The 23,196-nt window shown below is 34.9% G+C and overlaps 1 protein-coding gene across 4 annotated transcripts in view; it reads right to left on the reverse strand.

Annotated features, from left to right (window-relative positions):
• The window catches only part of SLIT2 (slit guidance ligand 2), a 360,466-nt gene that overhangs the window by 335,229 nt on the left and 2,041 nt on the right, over positions 1-23,196 (reverse strand). For all 4 annotated transcript variants that reach the window (XM_044225917.1, XM_044225915.1, XM_044225916.1 and 1 more), the window contains exons 2-4: positions 21,703-21,774; positions 20,453-20,524; positions 9,202-9,273 (exon numbers count right to left, since the gene is read on the reverse strand). In XM_044225917.1, coding sequence (XP_044081852.1) covers positions 9,202-9,273; positions 20,453-20,524; positions 21,703-21,774 — 216 coding nt within the window. The remainder of the gene's footprint in view (positions 1-9,201; positions 9,274-20,452; positions 20,525-21,702; positions 21,775-23,196) is intronic.

Raw genomic sequence — 23,196 nt, forward strand, 5'->3', positions numbered from 1 at the left:
GGTAACTGTTTTTTTTTTTTTTTTTTAATAAAGATCAGAAATAAATTAAGACACTTGATAACATCTAATCTTTTAATAACTAATGAAGTGCATCTAAATTTTCTTATTATTGGTGTCATTAGTCCTGTCTACACACAGACTTTTTTATTATGAATATAATAATAAGGGACCTTTCCCCACATAATTTGCTTGCCTGTGATTACATATTTTGACCCCAATTCTTAGAACAATGTAACTACGGCAGTGGCTTAAAAGATGTAAAAATATGTATTAGTATGCTAAACGTATTTAAACTTTTTACAAAAAACAAATGGGCAGTTTCAAATGTTTTGCAGTAGAATGTACAGACTGTCAATTAAATAATATTTAAATGTTAAAAGTTGACACAAAAATAAAATGTTTAATGAAGATGTATTTTTAATATATTAGTCTAGAAACCTTTTAAATAAGCACACCAGATTTAAGATGTAATTTAAATTAATATTTTAGAAAAAAGAGGTCAAGGTTAAACTGTTTGTCTTCCTTAAAAAGTTCATAATGTCTTTTGTGTCCCTACTTACAAAAAAGAAATCTCAATGAAACTTGGATATTAAAACCTCCCAGGAAACCAACAATAAAAGCTGCTAAGAATTTCACAAGTTTTTTTTTTTTCCTTAGGTGTTAATTAAATGATCATTTAACACTGCAATGTAAACACAACATTTTCATCTCCTGACAGCACAGCCTATTATAAATCCGGGGTAATAAAAGTCTTGGTGTTAACGCTCTGAACCAAGTTCCCACCACACTCTAAGATGCCTTGTCGTGTCTAAGGTTAAGCATCTAGACACAAAACAAAGCTTGCGCCTACTCGACTTCCAGTCCAATTTTCCCATCGCCCAGTGACCTAGGTAACACTTTGAGCAATAAAGAATAAATTTAATTTCTCCAGCATTTTGTGAGGATTAGGAACAATTGTTGGCTTGCAATGACTTTTTATCCTTGGATTCTTTTTCCTCCAGAGCATTCCTCCGGTCCTAAAAGAGAATTCTGATGGTTTAAGACATAGAACAAACAGAACTTTAAATTAGGCTTTTTTCAATCAATTGGAACTGTTGGAGGGGAAGCAATCAACCTTTCTCTGTGCTGTTCTCGGCTATTCACATACTTCAAGCTTTAATCTTTGACTAGTAGAAGAAACCTATCATGACGAGGCAAAGCTATCTTTTCCCATTCTGTTTCCAGACGTATTTATTTCTCTTTTCTTTAAGATTTTTTTTTTTAAACACTTAAATCAAGTTGCCATACTTAGCTGTACACATTCATTTGAGGGAGATTTTGAGAGGCGCAGATGTTCTCTTAATAACATTTCACACAGCCATGTCGTACCCTACACCACGGGTGTTGTTACCAACAGGCCTTTTTACTTTTCATTGCTTCCTTCCCTAGAATTCAGTTTTTAAGGAAAAAAAAACAAAAAAACAAAAACGAAAACCACTTCTACCCCAAAGTTTCTTATATAGATCACAATTTATCACATATTTATCACGATATTTCAACTTTCTACAGAGAATTCAGTGATAGCAATGAACTTGGTTAGGGGTAACAGGTAATAAAGAGGATATATACCACATTGCCTCTGCTTGCAAAGCCTATGTACATGTGAAAAGTATTAGAGTTACAATAAAAAAAAAAAAAAAAAAAATGGCTTCTGGCTCAGATCTATTTCATTATCAAATATTGTTTAAATCCAAAGTGCTAAGCGATTTGCAATTTGCACTGCATTGTGACATATGTTTAATCTAAAAATGCTCTTAAAATCACATATGCAGTTTATGTAAAGATGACAGAATGTTCATATTTGCATATTATAAGATCAATGGGTTAATTATCTTAGATGGTTTTAAAGACTGAAGTTTTAATTAGCAATAAAAATGTTCTTCAGCAACATATGCAAATGTTCTTGATAACTTTTAGAATAGTTAACCTGTGGCTTAAGGAATTTACGTGGTTTTTCGAACTAACTCATATATTTCCTTCATTTATTTAGGAAAAAACATAATTAAAACAGCCACCCAAATACGTACACTAACATAGTTCCTGAGTCACAGTCTCTGTCTCTATAGCTAATACATTTTAGATAGGAATTTTAAAACTACATGAATCATCAACTGGGAGAGGGTAAGTGATCTCAGAAAGAACATTCTGGCCTTAATGTACCTTATGTGGCCAAGTAAGGAGAAACAAAATGATGCAACTGCACATTTTATGTTAATTTGTAGTGGTAAAAAAATTAATGTGGCTATGCTTACATGCAGGTTATTACACCAAGAATAATTGCAAGGCAGAGGTGAAACAGAACAAGGAAATTTGCTGACTATGGGCAAGTTGCAAAGACATCTGTGTGACTATGCTTATCATACCACTTTGTAAGGATAAGATAATAATCATACAATACAGTTTCCATCATACTGGAAAGATGGCAATGTTCTTCTGAATATAGAATCTATAGTATGACTTGAAATATCCCAGGAGGAAAATATGATCACTCCCATTTTAAAGATAAGGAAACTTTTTTTCCAATTTATTTATTTTCAGAAAAACAGTATTCATTATTTTTTCAAGATAAGGAAACTTAATTCAAGAGGTGTTACCTGATTTCCAAAAATGGCAGAGCTGCTAATTAATATCAGAGTAGGTATTTAAACACTAGTGCTTTATGTCCCCTCTCTTAGGCTATAAAGTAATCGATCTCAGTGTCTTAAAACATAATGTAAATACCTTAAAATTAGCTAAAGAGAACTAAAATCCTATGGACAATTATTCTTAGAATTATTTATGTAAACTTCGGTCACCGAATTATAACCTTGAGATTGCAGTGGCGATTTTAAGATTTATCACCAAATTTTTTTTTTTTAAAGATTTTATTTATTTAACAGAGATCACAAGTAGGCAGAAAGGCAGGCAGAAAGAGGAGGAAGCAGGCTCCCCACCGAGCGGAGAGCCCGATGCGGGGCTCGATCCCAGGACCCTGGGATCATGACCCGAGCCGAAGGCAGAGGCTTTAACCCACTGAGCCACCCAGGCGCCCCGATTTATCACCAAATTTAACATGGTCCCCTGATGATGTGTATTGGAAAATGTCTTTTTGTCATGAAAACCATAAGCTTAAATTCAGGGGTCAGCAAACACAATCACTCTCTAGGAGCCAAGTTTCAATTTACATATTACAGGTCAGATGTTACCAAGGGCCGGGACCCACAAATATCACATACCAGCATTTATCACAGTCTTCTCCAAATTCAAACAGGCCTACTATGAATACTTGTTGGTGGAGATAAAAACATTGACATTTGCGAAAGCAACCATTCAAACACATACACTTGCAGGGGAAAGTATACTTGATGGATTAATGATGCTATAGATTTCACACTCAGAGAATATATTTTGTGGGTGGGCAGCAGCAGAAACCTACCAACTTCTGACTTTCTCCAGCAACAAACCTTCTACTTGTGATCTCTTTCAAATAAAAGTATCAACATGGGGACCGGCAAAAATCTCAAGTAAGATGTTAATCTTCCTTGCATTTATAACTTCTAAATCATAGGAACACATGTGGATTTTGAAACAAAACCAAAAGTGAGTCCTACTTAATGTCTCACTTCTTTTCTTCATGCCAAGTGGTAATGGCTAATCTCTGTATATCAAGTCCTTTGTCTACCTACCTAAAAACAAACCTTTGGTCATGAAACCGTAATCTTTTTAAATTAAATGGTCCTCCTTATCTCTATTCTTTAAGTGGCAAGAACAGAATCCCTTGGAACCAATAATAATAAGTCATTAATAAGTTACTGAACAAAGAATGGGGCTTGGTGTTCTAATCACCGACAGTGAAGGGGTCTCTAAGTTTTCCCTCACTTTTGGGTTCCTGGTTTTCAAAGTCAATCTGTTCCCCTTAGCCAAGTATCAGTATCAACAGCACAGAGAGTGTAGCCTTGCACCGAATGGTAACACAGTCACAGCACATCTGAAGAACTTTCTCCTCTGCACACCCACCCGATCGGCAGTCTCAGCAATGGAGAGCAGCGGTAGCTATCATGGCAGCTCCCTAGATGAGTAATGATGTGGATCCGGCAGGACAACGGTAACCGTGGCAACTGTAACCTGCAATTCCCGCACAACTACTGTTGGATTTATTGTGGCAGGGGCCAAACAGGCCAAGACTAAAACGGAGCAGGAAACTATGCACCTGATACGTCTAGGAGCCCGCACTTGAATCAGAGCAGGCAGAAATTAATTCAAGAGGAATTCTGACATGAGCTCCACCATTGTACTCTGCATTCAACCCCGATACCCGAATCCTATGAGACTAACTTACATAGTTTTATGGAAATGTAATATTATATTAAGTTAACAAATATTCTGCTTAAGTTGAAAAATAGATTATTTTTATTTTGTGGTGTCTACCAAAACCTTCTAAGGTTTAGGGGACTAAACATTTAATTAGCCAAGTTACCCTTTAAGTTTCATTTGGCTCTCTATTATTCATAATGACTTCCCAGCGTTAACTGTTTGCTCTCTGTCCTGAACCCGACAGAGATTTAATTCAATACATCAAACACTTACTGAGAGGTTTCTAAAGGTCAAGCCTAATACGAGACCATGGGGACATAAAAACACAAAACAAAACAAACATGTTTTCATAATAAATGTATGTCAGCATTTATACACATAAGCATAGAAAAAGAAAACTAGGTTAATAATAAGTGACAAGTTTACTAGTGATTGTGTCTGGATAGTGGGATAATGAATAACTTCCACTTTCTCTTTTCAATTTTTCTGGATCCAAACCTTTTTAGTATGAGGTTATGTTACTTTTGTAATTATTAAAAACCAAAACAAAACACTAAAGCTCCTTCTATGGGACAAGAAAGAAGGAGAATAAAGACACGCTCACTGTATATTTGTTAAACTTCACAAATGAATTTTTACAATAAAACAAAAATTTTTCTTCTAAAAAAAAAGGAGGGGGGCCGATTATTATTATCAGAAATAATTTTGAGCATCTGAGATCCTATCTGACAATGAACTGTGACCAGACCAATCAGATTAAGCGGCCAAAACCTATTTATCTCAGGTAAGTAGTCAGTAGGCCATAAAAAGAGTCCTTGAGTTTAAAAATACTATTTATAATGTTAGATAATTTAAAGCCTCCAAAGCTCACTGGGGAATAATAAACGCCACTTGTGAACCAGAAATAAAAAAGGTTTTATTCAAAGAAGTAGAGAAAATGGATCATTGGGGCTCATGCATTTAATTTCATTTGTTAGTTTTGTTTTGTTTCAGTAGATACAAGTAAAAAATGAGTTTCTGCTACATGCCTTGGATATTTAAGCTTATGTTAGAAGTCTGGGTAAATATAATGGTACTCAAAGAAATAAACTGAAAACCACAAAACAAATATTTATAACCAAATGCTCGACCACAGTAGTACCAATGAAATTCCTCTCTAATGAGTCCGGATTAGTAGCTGCAAACTCAAGCTGAAACGTGTGAATCACTCACTGGTAAATCACCTTTAAGGTTACATTTATCAGGAAGATTTGTTTATGCTACTCATATATATAATTGCCACTCATGAATTTCAATCAATCACAATCGCCCATTTCAAAAGTAACTAAAATCTCAGTTAATCAGCTCCAGATTGTCCCCCAAATTATTTTCTCCACTCTTAAATTGATGATAAAAGTGCAATGTCGGTTTTGGAGGAGGAGGATAACGGAGAAGGGCACATCTACATAAGTTAAAGAAACTGTGTGCTGTCTCTTCTAACCGCCAACCTATGGCCCTTCACTTTCCCTCTACTTACACTTTCCATCTGTCAACAAGTGCTTGTAATTTTATTACACTGTCCTGTAGTTTATGCAGAGTTGGTATTATTTTACAGAGTTCTGTTAATGGACTGGATAAATGGTAATGCTATTTAAACTAGTCTCCTGCTCCAACAAACACAGCTGCAACTGTACTACTATTTCTGAGCAAACATCTTGACCTGAACATGTAGTGCTCTCTCAACCCGTCCAAAGAGAAATTGGAGCAGACAGCAAAGGAAAAGCATATTTGGCCGCTAGCAGCAACCAACCGTGTCGAATCATAATTCATATACAGTGTACCCTCTTTTCCCTTTATATTGCATTTAGAGTCCAAAAAAAGCATGTGTGCTTCTTCACCTGGCATCTCATTTTCAGCCAAGACTCAAACGGTGATTATTTGTTAAAAAGTGTGAAGAAAACCTGCATAATGTCCTGTATATCAGACTAGCTTTAATCTAAGTAAATAATGATAAAAATCAGACATCAGTAGTATGAATTCCCCATTAACTAATAATAAAAGAATTAAAAAGGGGTAAAAGTATTAATTCAATAAGTTAGGAAAAGAAATAGAGATACTAATGAGAATTAGGCAACTACTGATAAAGCGAAAAGAAATTAAATATTTGTTTCTTTCATGAATTCTAGATGTGTCTGTCTCTAGTACATTCTCTAGCAGGCCAATTATGGATTGCATAATTTGTATATGCAAAAACCAGCCCAAACCTTCCCCATCCCGACATATTTTCTCTATTTTTTATCAGAAGCCCTGTATCCTTTGTTCTATCACTTATCCTTCTTGTGAAAGAAAGAGTCATTTTTCAATGAACATTTTATACGGCATTTTTGTTTGTAGATTTGTGCACATTTTTCCATCTGTTGGAACACTTGTTTCGGATGAACTACTAGGCACCTGTACCTCATGAAGAAAATCTGAACTTGAATCCTCCCTCTTGGAAATTACACTGGCCAGGCAGTCAGGCTCACACGCTTTTGTTCTCTTATTTATTAAAGACATTTAATGGTGGTCGTTTAACCCAATTAATGATCATGGTCATTAAAAGGTGGTCACATGTAGCTTATAACTTATCCTCTCAAGAGAAGTATCACTGGTAACAATTCACTAAATCTAATTCAGTTCAACAACTCAAAAGAAAATTCTGGACATGAGGATGCAGAAAAAAATTACATCACTATATTTCCACATGTATTTAGAGCTTATGTCAGGTGTTAAATACTAAACATTAAGCCATCAATCTGTAACTTCGGGAATATCAACACTAGCCCTAAGAAATAAAAGTTTATCTTCCAAAACAACCCAGAGAAAATCATCTGAACCAAACAGGTACATCATAACTCTGAATGCATGATCTGCCTGCCTATTTTCCCACTTTCAACGTGCTTTTAATTAACTAGAAAATATTGCCTGAGAGTTTTATGGGTTCTGTTCCTTTAACTTACTTCTTGAAGATACCAGTTCTCTTTTCACACAATGGTTTCTTAAAGTTATAAAATCACAACAAAATATAAGAGAAAATCCCTTGGTTCACTATGTGATATTGTCAAAGAGGAAAAAATGTTCAACAGAATATAATTTGCTTATAGAGAATTCTGCACTGGATCACACTGCCTGAAGTCTCCTAAGAAAATTAATCCAAGTACTTCTAGACTAAAAATCACAAATTCTTGTTGCTCAGAGATAGTGTAGAAGCTAATTTTCCCCTCTTAAGCTTAATGCTTTAATTGTAGATAACAGCCATTCATGTAAACTGTATTTTCAATAGCTACATAGAAAAAGGAAAATTTCCATTTGGACACTATTAAGAAGGTAGTAGTTTTATATGCCTCACTGTACACCAGACTTGAAATCAATTCTTTAATCCCCTCAATCACAAAAACTGAAAGCAGAAAGTAGAATGACAGTTAAAACCATCTTCGTGGCCATTCTTGGAAACTAAGCAGAAATATTTAAATATAAGTATCTATATCTATCTATATCTATCTATCTATATATATATATATATATAATGTTTATAATAGCCTAGATCCTATTTCTTTGGTCAAAACAGTCCCCACAGAATTCTTATTTAAAAGTCAATCTTCAGGTTTCTTTCTTTCTTTCTTCTCCCCCCCCTTTTTTTTTTAAATTTAATTTACTTAAATTGAGCCAGTTAAGCAGTAGGGAACACAAGGAGAAATCCTGCCAGGTGACATTGGCTGTCCTTACAGGAACAGTACCAGGAAGGTCAAACTTTAAATGGGGTACATTAGCTGGCTGCACATTTGCCTACTGGGACAGTTCTCTCTACAGTGAGCTAAAGCATCAGCAGGACTCTACAGAGATCCTGGCTACAATGCAGGGAGGTCTCTGAGAGGACAATCCTCCTACTTCTGGAATTGATAACAGCAATATTGAATTAACAGACTATGACGAAGCCAAATTCAGAAAAAAGCAATATGCTCACCTTCCCTACAAACACAAACCTATGGGACATCCGCACCATCCTGGTGGAAGACTTGCTGAGCAGTTTATTCTGTATATCCCAAGAGTTTTGTCACAATGTCACAACGGACGTCAATAATCTTTGTTACTTATTTTTCCAACACTTTGTAGCTTATCTCCCATCTGCACAAAATCATTTATATGGCTGAAAATCTCATTTTAAAAGCTTTCAAAAATGTGTTTTCACTATTACATATTAGGTCAGGGAACAAGCATTCCAGGGAGGAAAAACTGATTCTGCCTAAAACTCACATTATGCACCTTCCAGGGAAGTACTTCCGTTGTTAACAGTCTATGACATATTTGTTATGAAACCTTTACAGTCATTCCTACTTCAGAGTTTGGAATTCTGGCTTTAAAAGGAATATTTAAGAGTAAATTTACAACCCTCTTTAAATACCTTATAATAATATTTCCAGACTAATAAACACTACTCCAGTATAGAAACAATGTCAAGAAAGCTGACATTAAGAACCCTAACTTTACAAGAAAACACTGCCAACTTCCTCTGAAGAGGAAGTACAGGGGCAGTTTTCCTCTTCAGAACTTAATCAAAAGTTTCCGTAAAGAAGTAAGGTAAATCTCATCATCACATAACCAAGAAAGAAGAATACAATTATAATGACTCATACATAAGCCACTAAATGCTAATCAAATAAAACAACTGGAACCACTGGAAAACAAATCATAAATTTCCACAAGAAAAAGAAGAAAAAAAAAGGCAAACTTTTAACCCATTAATCTATCGGTGAATAGATTCCAGGAAAGCACAAGGAAACAGATCCAAAATACATTTAATAAAATACAAGGTACTACCCAAAGCAACAATAACTATTTCTGTCTACTTACAGTCTGTACAGCTTCGAAGTCCCAAGAAACAGCAACTCAGGAAACAGCTGAAGGTGATTTCTGTTTAAACGCCTTTGGAGAAAAACAAAAACAAGGCGTATGTTACACAGAAAATACCCAACAATGAGTCTGGGATTTGGTTGTGTCATGCCTCATCCTGTATTTCAGAAAAGAAAGAAATAACATTCAAAAGAATTCGAGCATTGCAAATCAAAAGTTGGTTACACCTTTTGTTACCTGACTCTTTAAAGCCAATTTCCATGACGCTTACTCAGATGATTCCCCGGGCCTCAACCCTAACCTCACGTCCTGTGCAATGTCAGTCATCCAGAACATACACAATGAAAAAGGATGTCTTAGACTCTGGTGTATAGGTTGGGTGAGTGCTGCATACAGCTCAAATGCCACAGTAAACAGTGTCCTAAAATAATTCACGTGCTGTCCCAGATGACCTAAATTTTCAGCCAAGGCATTGTGAGGAAATGGAAATTCCAATTTCGTGAGCATCTTGCTTAGTTGTGGGGAAAAAAAAAAAAAATATGAGAAAGTGTCAGCACGATTTGTCCCTATGGGCAAAAGCAGAGGAAAACTGCAAAGTTCCAACCTAAACCTACAGTTCTTGACCCCTCACTTGAAAATAAGTCTGGGTTATAACCAATCGTGGGGGCTAAGAATGTTTAGATAATGCTTTTTTAAATGTTTACATGTTATGAAGCTAAATTTAGAATTTAGGGGAAAAATGTGTTTGCAAGCCTAACTCAATTAAACTGTGATTCCAGGTAACTGAGTTCTTTTGGAGTGGGCATGCTTGTTTAACAGTAGGTAGGTTTTGGCACTGATGTACTCATCTCCCAATCCCATTCACTATAAGTGGACAATTTAACATTTCAGAAAAATAAATCTACCTCTTTGCTTTTCCCAAATTTGAATAAAATTATGACAAGCTGATGCAAAAAATGTGCACTTAAATGATTTACAAGTTGCTATAGCTGCAAATGAGAGTAATAACGTCCAGAAAACGAAAGTCACATTGAAGAAACTGGAGTCCTAAGTAGCAATGTTAGGAGAACAGGAAAAGAAGGCATATCAATCTTGACATACATAAATGGTCATGAGGTAAAAGCAAAATTATACTTATTTAACCTGCAGACGGCAGAAATGGCACTAGTGATCATAACTCTTAAGAAAGCAGGTGAGAAGGGAGACTCTTTCTAAGAATTAGAGAATTTCCAAGGATTAGAAAAAATGGAATGCACTGTCTTAGGAAACTCCCAACTCTTTATTCCAAGCAGAGGCCATGCGTTTTGTTTGTTTAGGTTTGTTTTGTTTTGTTTTTCCTGCAAAGGATATTAAAAAAAAAAAAAATCCTGCATTAGATGAGAAATTGCACCAGGTGAACTCCAGAACTTACTCCAAATCCAAAATGCCATGAGGCAACGATGAAAACCGTAACTTTTGTTACATAAACTCCTATTATAAAGAAGCTGATCATCTACAGAAACATTCTCAACACTTAATAAAATGCACACTCATAAAAAAGTATGCCAAGACAATTAGGGGGAAAATAGTAAAATCAGTGGTGAAAGGGCAGAATTTCTTCCCACTTACACTAATTTTTTATAAATAAAGGATATAATAAGGTTAAATTTAAATTGAAACCAAAAACTATTACTCATTTATTTTTCTCTGTTGGGCATGGAGAAAGGAAGAAGTACTTTTGACAAAATGGTACTTCCAGAACCTAATTATATAATTTTGATTAAGTGCAACTTAATTATGACCTTGTTATATTTTTTTTCTCTCAAAAAATAAACCACAAATATTCACAATAGCAGCAACTAGAATTTTTCCAGGGAAGCAACTACTCTTGGAAAGGCTCCCATTATTCAACGAGCCAATCTCAATTTTTTAAATGGCCTACACGGGCTATCAGTCTCATTCAAACCACTGAACTAACAAATATTTTCCAAGATTCTCCAGCCACAACCAGTGTGCTCCTTCAAGCTCCTAGTTTCTGCTGTTTGGGGAGCTTTCCTTTTTCAATGGTACTATCTTATGTCTTACGTGAAGCTTCCCTAATTCCCCCACACTGAGGTAGTTCCTCCCTTGGCTTCATCCTTATACCCCCATAGAATTCGATAAATAAGAGTCCTAAACGTTGTATTGTATTTATTCACATACTCAACTGTTTCCCCATACACTGTAAGCTCTTCAAGTATAAAGACCACATCCTTGTATCCCCTCCTTCTTCTCTGGCACTTAGTGAGTTCTTAGGAAATGCTAAATGAGAACATACTTCTCTTTTTGCATTTTGATATATTTTGGCAAAACGCTACCATATGCATTTGATATTCAGCCAGCTTTCCTCTGGGTTGCTTTCTGAGGTTCCTGCCTTAGTTTTTATGCCACTCTCTAGCTAACCAAAGCCCCGCCACCAAACTTGCTTTCACGTTCCCTATACAGCAATTACTCCCTCTCCCTCCCATCAACCTCCCTCCATCTGCTATCCTCAACATTATCTAGAAGTTGGAAGGAATGCAGTATGTTTCAACAAATTCAGAGATCCTGGGAAAGTAGATAGTTCAGACTGGGTACAAGCAGTGTCTTCTTAATTATTCCTTTCATATTCCCAGCCATTCTTAATTCACTCATTCTTAATTCATTCTTAATTCCCAGCCATTCTTAATTCGCTCATAGAAAGTAGAGCTAAACCCTGAACTCAGGGAGGGTGATTCGAGAACATATCATCTGAACCACTTCTATAAAAGAGACACAAGGCTAAACATTTCTAAACATTAACTCAAAATAACATAATACTGAAATTTTACCTCTCATCAATCTCTCCTTGGGAAAAACATAGCTTTATGGAATCTATTTCATTAATATTTAATTCTAATTCTAATTCTTTAATATTTAATAAAACACTTGAAAATAAAACATTTTTAAATGAATGTGATATTTAGCTCACAGTTTTAAAGATCCATTTAAGAAATGCCTGAAGTTTGAGAGAAAAATGAAAATACATATAAAATTGTTTTCTCTGAATTCAAGTAGTTTATCATTGTTTCATAAAAATTATTGTGAATGATCTTAACATTTTCTAAACCAAACAGGAACATAAGACAGGGTAGTATACTAGAAGGGCAGGTAGTAAGTGATGTGATAACATACATGGAAAAACAGTACGAAGATTTTTCCCTATAAGAAAATATCAGTACACTTGGGATTCCTGTTCTTCTTTCTTCCATCAGTGCTAAGAATAAATGGAAATACAAATATTAAAAGTCAAAACTCTCCCAAAATATTCAATGAAGGAAAAATTTCAAAGCAGGGATTTCTTGTAAAATGACCAGAAATTAAATTCTGCAAGAGAATTTTTTTTTTAATCCAGAATTACTTTCAAGACCACCAAGGTGCATAATAATTTCTAAACAAGGCTGAAGAATAAGCAACCTTGCTAGCACCTTCAAATGACAGAGAATACTTCTGAGTAGTTTGAAGAGGATAGTGCTGTAACAATCCTCACGTAAATGAGTTAAAGAAGCGAAATCTGATGGTCCCCAAACAGAAAACTGCACGTAGTGAACTAAGCGTATCTCTGGGGAGGATTTCTGGGAGCCAGACTAAACTGGTTCCAATAAGGTGACCAGGTGGGTCAGTTACCTACTGTTCAGAGCAAGGACACTCAACTGTGTCGAAGGAAAGACAGAGTCACACGCCCCCCTCAAGCCATCACCAGCTAGAAGGAATCTACCCACAAGATATCAGGGCTAACCGAGATCCTCTGCGTGGTAATTCAAGACTTCAGAAAGGGGTGTAAAGTATGTCTTAAAAGCATGTTTTCTTAAGGCAAAGATGACAGAGATCCTGATAACTGTTTCCTCTGTGCTACAGCTCTTTGAGTGTGACCTTCAGTGGGGTGAAGAAGCTTTCTGGGTCACACAAAACACCACTGTCTTCTGAAACACTGGTTCTTAACAACCTCAATTTGAAAGGCAGCCTGAGCATTATGGACAAGCATTGCTTCAAATGATCTGTCAGCAGCTCCTATGGCTTGTCCATTGGTAGAAGAGACAGTCTCTTATTTTTTCAACTTTTACCTTAATTCACAGAATATGTGCAGCCTTTATCCCAATTCAAAATATAAAATGGAAACAATTGTTCCTGTTGTTGTGAATGTAAAGGATTTTAGCCATGTGCTCAGTCTGTAATAAGTGTTCACTTAAGTGCTGCCTTCATGAGTTTATCATGTACAATCTCCTATATGTCATACAAAAATGTCTTCTTTTCAGGCAAAACTTCTACTTGTTTTTTAAAATGTTTTTATTCTAACATTTTTAAGGCAGAGATTCTAACAGGTATGTATTATTTAGATGGATAAATCGTACTTATTAGTAAAATCAAATGTATTAGTAATTAGTTTCCTCTTCACTCCCCTTACTTCTTGGCATTTCTCTTCATCTTCAGAGCAATTATGAGAAATACTCTGAAACAAAGCTTGGAAGAAGTTTTGTACATTCTTCACATCTTTTCTATTGCCATATGCCACAATAAGAAAATCAGAATGAAAACAATATAGTAAATGTGGATGTACAAAAGTAAAATTTATTATGTACACATTTTATTAGCTCAAGAAGATATAATAATGCCTAAACTGAGCTTTTGAAAAATAGGAGAGATGTTGAAATGCATAATAATAGTTCTTTAAATGCCAACCATGTGACAAGTATTTTGTGAAACTATATGTACATTATCTCACAGAAACCATGGATTGCTAAAATGACAGATAATTTTTTCATAAATATTCTCGTAAAGTAATATTCCAATTGCATTTATGCCAAATCGTCCCCATTGTTACCAAACTGTCATACTCTGTTCCAAAGATGAGAAAACAGGTTTGGAAAGATCAAGCAGTCTGATCAATAGCTCATAGTGGAATTAAAACTAAAGGTTTTGTAGTTTTGTACAGTAGCAGTATAATAGACAATGAGGTTTATTGGAGGCACGATTATTGTTAATTCAAAGCAAGAGTTTTCTGATGTCACTCTTACTTAATGTTTCTGATTTTTAAAAGGGGGTATAGGAGTTTGTGTCTGTTTAGAAAACATAAACAACAGTTCAACCAATGAGTGTTTGCTACATTCTACAGAACGGGAGACAATGGCATATAAAACTAAAAGTGCCTAATCAGAGGAGAGTCGAGGTTCTCTGTATTCCCTGCTCACTGCCAGAAGCTAGAATGACTGCACATAGTGGGAGGCTCCAGAACTACCCACCTGCATCCAAAGGAGACAGACACTGCAAAGACGACAGATAATTTTTTTATAAATACTCTCGTAAAGTAATATTCCAATTGCACTTATGCCAAATCGTCTCCATTGTTACCAAACTGTCATTCTGAAAGCATTCTCACCAATGCTGCTAGCAGTCCAGCATACATAAATTGCTTTGAAAAAAGATAAGAGCAATACATATGAAAGTCCATGCAGAAAAGTCTCTCCTTCCACATAAAGTTGTGAGATTCCGTCTAGCAGGCATAATTCAAGCAGAAAAGGATCCAACAGGAATGAAAGACAGAATTCAATGTAAAATATTTGACATTCACTGCTTCCACAAATACATTGTAACAGTGCAAACTAAAGTACTCATTTCAGAGGAGGTATAAAGGACACAGCATCCAGCAAACACTGTCACAAAGGATGAGCCCAAAACAGATGTGGGAAAAATAAACAGCCTTGCTGCTTCAGAATTTATAAAATGGTCCACAAAGAGCAAACAGGCCTTCTCTCCACTGTGCAACTTGAAGACCCATAAAAAACGATGCCTGAGAAACCCTCTCAAGATGGACTCAATGTCCTGCTAAACTTTCCATAGCGCATGTGCATTAAAGGCTTCAATGATCAGGCAGTCAATGTAACTTAAAATAGCCCAGGATCTCTTATAACCAAGTGAGAATAATTCACTTTTAACAAATATCACAGATTAAGTGATACACACTTGATCATCTATGGCATTTTTATCTCATGCAGGATATATACACAGCCTCTGCGAGTAAGTTTGATATGTTCTTGAAAGACAAATTGTATTTCCTAAGAAAATAACTGCTATGATTTTATACTTGATAGTATAAAGAAGCCAGAGAACAATTCTTCTGGGATGAGCTTGAATTATTTTTCAAGGAGATTAGCACTGTTGGGTTTCCCTTACTTTAAGAAAAGGAATGTGTTATGTGTTGCCTGTAAACTTGTAGGATTAGTCAGGAGAGGGATTCTCTATAGCCTTTTTTTTTTTTTTTTAAGATTTATTTATTTGACAGAGAGAGAGAGAGAGAGATCACAAGTAGGCAGAGAGGCCTGCTGAGAGAGAGGGGGAAGCAGGTTCCCTGCTGAGCAGAGAGTCAGATACAGGGCTGGATCCCAGGACCCTGAGATCATGACCTGAGCCAAAGGCAGAGGCTTACCCCACTAAGCCACCCAGGTGTCCTGATTCTCTACATCCTTGATGAACAGGGGATAAGCGGTGCTTTCCTTCAGACCTGTTCCACAAAATATTATCTACTTGGACTCATGGGTAGCAACCTACAACAAAACTCCTAGAGCATAGTAATTCCTCCTCCTCAAACTGGCTGTCACATGCTAATGAATGGTGAGTGCACACAGAACTAATTGAGCACCACCTTAAAATAATAATAATAATAATAATAATAATAATAATAATAATAATGTGTCCTTTAGATATCCTCTCCTGGGAGTGTAGTGTTTGGTCAAATTTAAAGGAATTTAGACTTTTCTACACTAAAATAAGTATTCTCTTTATATAGACTCAATAGAAACCTGTTAATTCCTAAGTGGACAGCATTCTTTTCCAGAAATTCCTTCATGGCTCCATCATAGTACTTTAGGACTCCTTTTTTAAGCAAAAAAAAGGCATATCAAATGACATAATAGACAAATGTAATTTCAAATCTGAAGATGCTAAAACTTGGAGAGCTGAACACTATGCTTGTCGTAAAAGAACACCCTTCTGTGTTACTGTTATGAAAAGAAAAACAGCCCAATCTCTGCCCTTATCGCTACTGCAATTCCCTTATCATAAGAGTGCAAGATGATTGGGGAGCCTGGGTGGCTCAGTGAGTTAAAGCCTCTGCCTTCGGCTCAGGTCATGATCCCAGGGTCCTGGGATCCAGCCCCACAGCATCTGGCTCTCTGCTCAGCAGGAAGCCTGCTTCCTCCTCTCTCTCTGGCTGCCTCTCTGACTACTTGTGATCTCTGTCTGTCAAATAAATAAATTAATTTTTTTAAAAAAGTACAAGATGATTATAAAGTTAAAGTAAAATCTAATACCCAAGATTTCCTGTGGTATACTGTTGGTTTTCACTAACATAATTCAGGAATATCAGCATTTCATTTTGCATGTAAGTGTTTCACCACATTTAGGACTTAATGTCTTAATATTTTTTTGACAACCTTAAACAATTTCAAAACTTTCTCATACTCAGTGCTTTTGTGTTCAGAACCTGTAAACGCTGATGATATTCACTACTGGGAAACTGAAGTGGCATGGGTCTCCTTAAAAAGCCGTAAAATAGAACTTTAATGACTGCAGCATAATCCCATAAAGTATAAGTGAGTAACAGAATTTTACACCAGCACAAATGTTCTGGGCCCCAGTGTGACTTTTTTTTAACCCTCAAAGACATTATGCACCAGCCAAGAATTACTTTGAATTAACAATTTTGCATGGAGTCTTTATTGCAGATATATCCAGGTATCTTCTCTGAAGGATAAAGGAGTATACATCATAAATGTTCCAATTGTTTATTGTAGTTTATTTGTAGATTGTTTTCCTATTTAATTTCCATTGCATTAACTAGTTACTTAACTAAATTAGATCCCAGTTGAACATTTCGATTAAACAAATGGGAGATCTCCTATACATCTACATGAGGTATATTTCTCAAGGCTTCATTTTATTCCCAGAGAAGCAGGTACTACTGGGAACACAGAGCATGGAAATCTGCCACTGCACATACTAGGTCCGGGAGTATAGTAGGAAACTGTCAAAACAGAAAGTAATGTGTGGTCACGGCGTGTAAGTGTGATTAAGACATACTCCTTTTACAGTAATTCATAACCACATTCTGATGGTGATCACATTATCTGATACTGTTTTCCATACAATAGAAAGTAGGGGGGAAGGAGAAGGGAAGGGAGTGTGGAAGGAGGAAGATTTTTTTTGTTTTTTGTATTTTTCTTTTAGGAGGAAGGTTTTTAATATCCATCCATTTCTTGACATTTGACTAATAACCCTGTATTTCACTGATTCTTTGAAGTGCAAAAATTAATCTTTTTTGTAGCTATAATGCTTTGATTTACAAATAATGACTTTCTCATTCTATGCTAAAATTAAATTCAACCTAACAACAGCCTAATCTGTTTTTTACATATTAAATTTGGATTTCTAAAAGGGCACAGATCTTATCTTCTGTTTTCAGACTTGTCTTCTTTCTCTAGACCAAGCTAAAAATCTATCAACATAAAACGAAAAGAAAAAACTTATAATTTTGAAATCTTCAGAAAATATCACTTTGGAATTGTTTTACTCTTATATTAAAATGAAAAAATACTTAGAACCACAAATTACATTCAAATGTAACTAATATTTTTATTTTGTGTTCTTCACACAAAGAACGAAAATTAAGTTACCCTAAATATTATATGAACAGCATCTGTAACATAAGCCTACATTTATACACCTTTTTATTAGAGTATGAATTTAAAAATTCACATCTAAATTGCTAAAAAATCATATAAGCTCGCACAACATCTAATTATTTTAAAAGTTAATTCATTGATCACTTCCTTTTCCTTGCATTATCTCTTGCAATTTTGGGGGAGAAAAAGGCAAATTTCTGTGGTGTTGATGACCACCTACTAAAATAAGAACATATCCCCATAGGCCAACCTTCTGGTTAGCTTATTTTTATTTTTATTTTTTTAAATGATATACTGAACAAAATTTTTAATAGTTTATTTCATGACAACTCGAGGGCATTCCTTAACAAAAATGCCCTATTTAATGTATTTAAAAAAAATAAATATTTGAAAAGTGTATCCACAGTGTTCCTAAGAAATAGTTTTGAATTCCAGAGTCCCAAGGAGATGAATTGGCTGTCAGATAACAATGTGCTTCCATCAGACGGACTTGGCAGTTGTAAACAAAAGGAATTTTCTCAGCTTTTCCTCACAAATATGAAATATTTGCTTTCGGCCAACAGCTGGGGTGATTTAAAGAAGTCCTGCATATATATTAGTTTTCATTCAAAATTACAAATCCTTCTCCCATTCTGAAACCTCTGACTGCATCTTAGTAAAACTGAAAATTGTTCTGAGATGAAGTGACATTCTCAGGGAAGTAAAAGTCAAAAAATAGTTCCTACTTACAACTCTCATCAAATTTCAGATAACAGGCCATCTGGTTAATAATCTTTAGGAAATTCATTTGTTCAAACGTACTTGAAGTGGCTTGAAAAATAATGAGAAAGTTTGGTCTGTTCTAGCATTTCTAAAAATATTTAAAACTATAATAAAACCAAAATAGAGACTACATGAAAAGCCACTGAAATTCCTCCAACCGGATGTTGCTTAAGAATATATATACACACACATACGTGTGTATATATATATACATATATATATATTTCCATATGATAACTAAAATTTATTCATGCAAAAATGTTATATTTGAATTATAATTTTTAAATTATCTTTTTATTTTACCAAATACTTAAATCATACTGATACTTTGTAAATAGATAAATTAAAAGCACCTTTATAAGATACTTATTAGGAATTAACTATTCATAAGAGCTTATGAAAGAGATCGAAGTATATTTTCAGAGTATTTTTATATACTAAGAGATAGGTTATGAACTTATGAACTTAGTAGTGAACTTAACCAAGTATTTACCGTGTTTTTACTTCTCTCTGAAAACTAGCTTGCAGTAGTGACTTTCAGTTATTTTGAATTCCACAGATATATTCCCTATATTGAAATATTTATTACGGACAAAATTTTACAATAAAATAGACACCTCTGGGTTTAATTTTACTTGTTGTGATAAAAATGGAGCCTATATGTTTACAAATATCTTAGAAGTTGACAAGCCATTTTTTTCTAGCTACATTTACACAGAATTAACTTTTGCCCTTGGGCCCAGTGAATCTGAGTATGTTCTATACCTAAAATGAACTTCATATTTCATTATTTTAAATAAAATTTTATTTTTACCTAAAGTGCCTATTAAAACAGGCATGGAAATTGTTGCTACTTTTAATAGACCTGTTATTTGCCCTTAAAATGCAAACTTATTAAACTTGAGTTATCAAGACATATGAGACATATAACTCATACTTCAAACTACAAAGTGTACAATTTATTTTAATTACTACAGACAGAAGATTCTGTGCTTTGTAGATGTAAACTGTAGATATAAATTAATAACGGCCCTCAAGTAGTATAGATCAATCTATAAGATTCTGTTATCTGAAGAAATAAAATATATCTTAAAATCTGGAGTCCATATGATCATCTTGGGGGAAAAAAAAATCAACACTAAAATGACAATACTTTGATAATACAATTCTTGCTTCTATTTCTACTAATCTTTGAATTCTTTTTCCAGGAATAATATTTAGAAAGCTATCATAAAATAATGAAATACAGTTGTGAATAGCTGTTATTAACAATGTTCACCATAAGTGATAAATATCAAAAACCAAATTTAAATCATTAAGAACTTAAAATATGTCCTCAAACACCACGAATGACACACAAAGCAACAGCATGAAAATTAAAATAACTACTGGCCAACTTTTCTTTTCCATAATATACTATAAATGCACATTAAATCACTACCTTTCTTCCTATAAATGCGAATAAAACAAACTAGATGGACCATTAGGAAAACATGTACTAAGTACCAAAGCAATGGTAACTCACAAGGAAATCAATGTCTCAGGAAAGGAAGTCTGTATTTTTTTTTTAATCTTTATTAAAAGTTAGTACCATTTGTGCAAAATTCCACAATTTTTAATTGTAAATTAGTCTGCAAGCCACTTGTTAGACCTCTTGTTTCTGTAAAACGTTCAAAGACTAAGACATGAAATTGGAAGACATGGCCCTTGAAATTCAAGTATTTTTTTAAAAATACAGTTAATGTCGTCATAACTTTGGAATTAAAAATACTTACAGTCTCTCCAGCTCTTTAAGATCCTGGAATGCTCCTCTTTCAATGGTGCTAATCTTATTCTCCATAAGCTGACTGAAATGCAAAGTATAATAGGGTCTTAATGTTACCACTCCCCATCTGAGCGAGTTTCAGTTCAGCAACTGAAAACTTGTAACCTCTTTCCTTTTATAAAATTAAGCAGTGCTCTGGTTTGAGCTTTAATATCAAATTTTACTGATGACAGATTTGAGAGAAATAACAGAGGGCAAACAGCATCCACATCACAAGACTTCAATAGAAAATACTAATGTAGTTTTGCACAAAACTTACTGGTCAAAACTCTAAACCTCCAACTACAGCTTATCCTGAGAAGTAACCCATGACATGGCAGTTTTGATAACTGTTTTTGGTAAACTGATTTTGGAGTGAGTTCTTAACTGAAGGAATCAATATACAGCATGTCACCATGCACATAATTTAATTCACTTGTGGATATATATCAGAAATTGGAAGATTTCATAATGGCCAAAATGTGTCCTTTAAAAGATTAACACCCAACACACAGTGGTCAAAAGTATATGTTCACTGCAATGTAAATATTTACAAATCTGTGGGTAGAAACAGTTTCATATTACATTGAATCTCCAATGATGGTTCCCCCACCACAAATTTTACCCACTAATTAAAGAAGTAATCAAATTGCAACAATATTATAAAAACCACAAAGATATAAAATACAAGAAACAATTCAAAATATGACCACTGTATTTTTATAGAGAAACATTTCCCATCAAAAACTGCAGGAAAGTTGGATTGCTTGATTTAAACGTTAGAAAATACATCTAAGTATTGTTTGCTAAAAAACTCTTTTATATTAGTAATAATAAAATGCAGACCTACTTAAATTTTTTCTAGTTAATCTCAAATCCTTAAAGTGTATCAAATGTCTCACATTACTTATTCATATTGTGAAAGCAATTATTCTACACGTTTATATGCATAAGGCACTTAGGGTATGGTATAGCAAACATTTGAGGTCATTTCTTTATTATTTCAATGGCAAGAATCCAACCTTAAAATAAAAACATACATTTTCATCAAAAGCTGTAATAAAATGATAAACTAAAAAAAAAAGAAAGGAAACCTAGACCTTTTAAAATTTTAAGTTTCTGTCATTGGGACAGTTTTTCTATCTGAGACCAGTAACAATACGAAACATGCAATCTAAAGAACAAAAGAAAATTCTTCAAAGTACCAAAGAACATACTTACAGAACTCTTAGGTGTCGAAGACCAGCAAAATCTGTCTTGGTAATCCGTGTGATGTTATTTCCATTCAAATCCCTAAGAGAAAACAAGAAAATGAAAGTTCTATTTTATTTCTAGTTAAACAAAGAAAAATAAAAACAGTAAAAACTTTAAGGTGAAAGACAATTCCAATAACTAATGTAGTTTACAAAGTAAAAGAGAGAAGAAAGTAGCAATCTTTGAAATTTTTTTAAATGATTAAGTTTACAGAATCCCTGCTTATTGGTATCTACAAGAACACGAAGTGATTATGTTATCAGAAGTCCTCTTTTGTGTCTGTAGGGGAGTGCTTTCAATTTTTGTTTTTATGAGGATGTGTATGTTCATTTCACAGGTATTCAGCCAATTTAACTATTATGGTTAGGCACACCCTGAAAAAGTTCCCTTCAGGAAGTTAAAAAGAACAATTTTCTAATACTACCCAGGAATACATTTTGTAAAATTCAGAACTCTATCCTTAGGTGGCACGGTGGCTAAACTTCCTAAGGCAAATAAAAAAAGTTAGACTGCTATCAAAAGAACTGCACTTCAAAGACTTGCATTTATAGGCATTTACCTTCCAACAATTCTATGTTTGTATGAAAACTAAACTCTTCATTTGCAGCTCAGGGAACCCCGCTGTGAGGGTAAAGTCAAAACTACTAGCCGGGGCAATAATGGAAATAGATTCAGGCCCTGACATTTTTGTTCGGATTTCAAAACCACGTTTCCTTCAAGTCACCACCCCCTTTTCTGGCATCTTAGGTCAAGATCTAAACTTGCCCTGGTTCCAATCATTTTCAAGTAAAACCAGGCTTTGCTGCGGTTTGAATATTCGCCTTCACGGAAGTTAAGTTTTCTCTTACCTCTGAGTTGAAAACATCATGTTGGAAATCTGTATGTAAAGTGCGTATTTTCTCAAAGAATTCTATAAGCTAACACTGAGTAAACTATTTTCTGAAAACTGTATTGATCCCTCATAGGGATATATATATTTTTTTTTCAAGGACCCGAAACTCAATTACTATTTTTTTTTCTGAGTGCATTCCCTTTTTGTTGAGTAAGACATGTTAGTGTCCCAAACTTTAAACTGTTTTTGAATGGCACGCAATGACAAGGGCTAATACAGAATTCTGCATTGCTTTCTCCCCAACCCACTACCCATGCCGAGCAAAGTACCACCAAGTTGTTCCTACAATTGTTGGGGTCTTTTATGGGCTATTTGACATAACGTGAACCCCCCCCCCCCGCCCCAGACAACTGTGGTGGATCCCGTTTTGACAAGACACCCTTGGTAGGGCCCCAACTATCCCAGCTCTGTGGGCCCTGGAAGGAAAGAGGAGAAGATGGGGAGCAGGCCAGAGAGGCTTGGGGGGGGGGGCATTAGCAAAGGCGGAAAGGGCTCAACTATGGCCTTTGAGCTGAGAGCCAGGGAATTGGGTGAGATAAGAAGAGCGACTTGAGGCGCTGCGGGCCCTG

This window comes from Neovison vison, chromosome 11 (genome assembly GCF_020171115.1).
Source record: "Neovison vison isolate M4711 chromosome 11, ASM_NN_V1, whole genome shotgun sequence".
Lineage (NCBI taxonomy): Eukaryota > Metazoa > Chordata > Mammalia > Carnivora > Mustelidae > Neogale > Neogale vison.